Genomic DNA, 1,775 nt, shown 5'->3' with positions numbered 1-1,775 from the left:
ACAGTGAAGGGAACTGCAAGGACTAAGAGAGAACAGAATGGGGCAGGCGGTGTGTGGGGTCGAGGAGGACCAATGGGATTTGCCACAGAGCTTGGGCAGATTACTCATACGCCATGTGAGACGACAGAGTGCAACTGCCAAGTGCAGCATCTAATACAAAGCTGCCAAAGGATTCACATAATAGTGTGGCCAGGCGAGCATGAAATTAGAGCTAAGCACTTGAAGACGATGTGCGGGAAATTTGTTAAACTAAGTTTAAGCAAATTGAATCATGTGAGAGTTGGATGACACAGGCCACAGGACTATAGCACGCCATCTATGTGTATGAGAAAGTAACAAATTTAAATTGTAAAGCGAATTTGCAAAGACCAACAAATTGTTGTTTCCTCGATATGCAATTAAGGAGACATTCAATGAAACACTTCAAATGGAATGCAGTCATCTAACTAATTTTTATTGCAAATACATATTTTTAAAATAAGATTAAAGTGCAATAATAGGTTTTAAAATATATATTTTTTATGTTTGAAAATTCCGCTTTGATCTTACTCACTCACATTGTAGAGAGTTTTCATCAATTCGGGAACAAATTCATCCCATTTGGCCTCAAAGATATTTCCAGCCACTGGCACCTGCTCCATATCATATTTATCTATGAATTTCTCCACATCAAAATTGCTATGGCCTTCGGCATTATTCAATTCAATTCTCTTCTCCTCGAAATCCAATTTATCCGATTGCTGATAGACCAAACAGACATAACGCAAAAGGCCACTCTCTTTGGGCGGCAAAGGCCCATAATATTCGGATATGGTTTGTCCTCTCATAACATCCTTGCCGGGCACATTCACGACTAGCCAATGTAGCCAGGAACGGTACATGGGATTCTCACGAGATGGAGCATCGGGACTGACCATGATAATGGTATAGAAAGTTTCCGCATCAGCATCCCATTCTAGTTTGGGTTGGAATTTTAATTCAGTGGGCGTATAGGCCTTACCCTCGGCTATGTCTAGAGAATTTTCAAACATCATCTGCAGTAGAGAAGAGCTTATAAGTAAATTGACTTTTTTCTTCTTTGGTCTTACCTTTAGCAACTGCTTGGGCGGTTCCTTCAGAATATCCGGTATAATCGCCATATCCTTCATAATGCGACGTACATTCAACTCATTATCCTCTTCTTGTTGACTACTTGATGAGGCAAATAGCAGTAGACTGAACAATAAAATTGCAAGCGAAATATGCATGGCAAACCCAGTAACTAAATGACCCTAAGTACCTCTCTTTATCCATATATATATACTTATATAGTGGCTTAAAATTGTACAAATAAATATATAATTAGGCAATTAACTATAATTTCATTTATAAATATTTACAAAATAGTTATTTTCGCCAATTGATGACCCCAAGGCAATTTGAATAGATAATTGATATACATTTGCTACACTTATTTGGTGGGGGGGTTGAGAAATTAGAGTCACGAAGAGTCAGCTCAGTATACCACACACAGACACACACAAATATACATATATTTATACACACATGTATGTATGTTTGTATATCTTAAGCCATATCTTTGGAGTAGACAGACTACCCTTAGGTAACAATTGTGGTCACTTATGTGTTTATATGTCCTTTTAATAGACTTGCTCGCATTTCAGTTCTCCTTATCAAGACAATTGTCTTGGTTTTTGTGTCTAGCCGGGAAATAAAAAAGATCTCACTAAATATGTCAAAATAAAGGCAAATTTATACACAAACTGATAAACAAA

The 1,775-nt window shown here is 37.5% G+C and overlaps 1 protein-coding gene across 1 annotated transcript; it reads right to left on the bottom strand.

Moving 5' to 3' along the window:
- Positions 1-428: 428 nt before the first annotated feature.
- LOC26528796 (putative odorant-binding protein A5) lies at positions 429-1,247 on the bottom strand. Its single transcript, XM_015178406.2, has 2 exons — positions 1,089-1,247; positions 429-1,034 (listed from the first exon to the last, which is right to left on the bottom strand). The coding sequence occupies exons 1-2, from the start codon at positions 1,245-1,247 to the stop codon at positions 546-548; spliced, it is 648 nt and encodes a 215-aa protein (XP_015033892.1). The 3' UTR covers positions 429-545.
- Positions 1,248-1,775: the final 528 nt, after the last annotated feature.

Source organism: Drosophila willistoni (genome assembly GCF_018902025.1).
Source record: "Drosophila willistoni isolate 14030-0811.24 chromosome 2R unlocalized genomic scaffold, UCI_dwil_1.1 Seg167, whole genome shotgun sequence".
Classification (NCBI taxonomy): Eukaryota; Metazoa; Arthropoda; class Insecta; order Diptera; family Drosophilidae; genus Drosophila; species Drosophila willistoni.
Note: the sequence above shows the minus strand (reverse complement) of the source record. Positions and strands in the feature narration are given on the sequence as shown.

Coding starts and splice junctions, on each gene's coding strand:
- LOC26528796 (XM_015178406.2), bottom strand. CDS start 1,247: ATGCATATTTCGCTTGCAATTTTATTGTTCAGTCTACTGCTATTTGCC. Junction 1,035..1,088: donor CGCCCAAGCAGTTGCTAAAG/GTAAGACCAAAG, acceptor TCTCTACTGCAG/ATGATGTTTGAAAATTCTCT.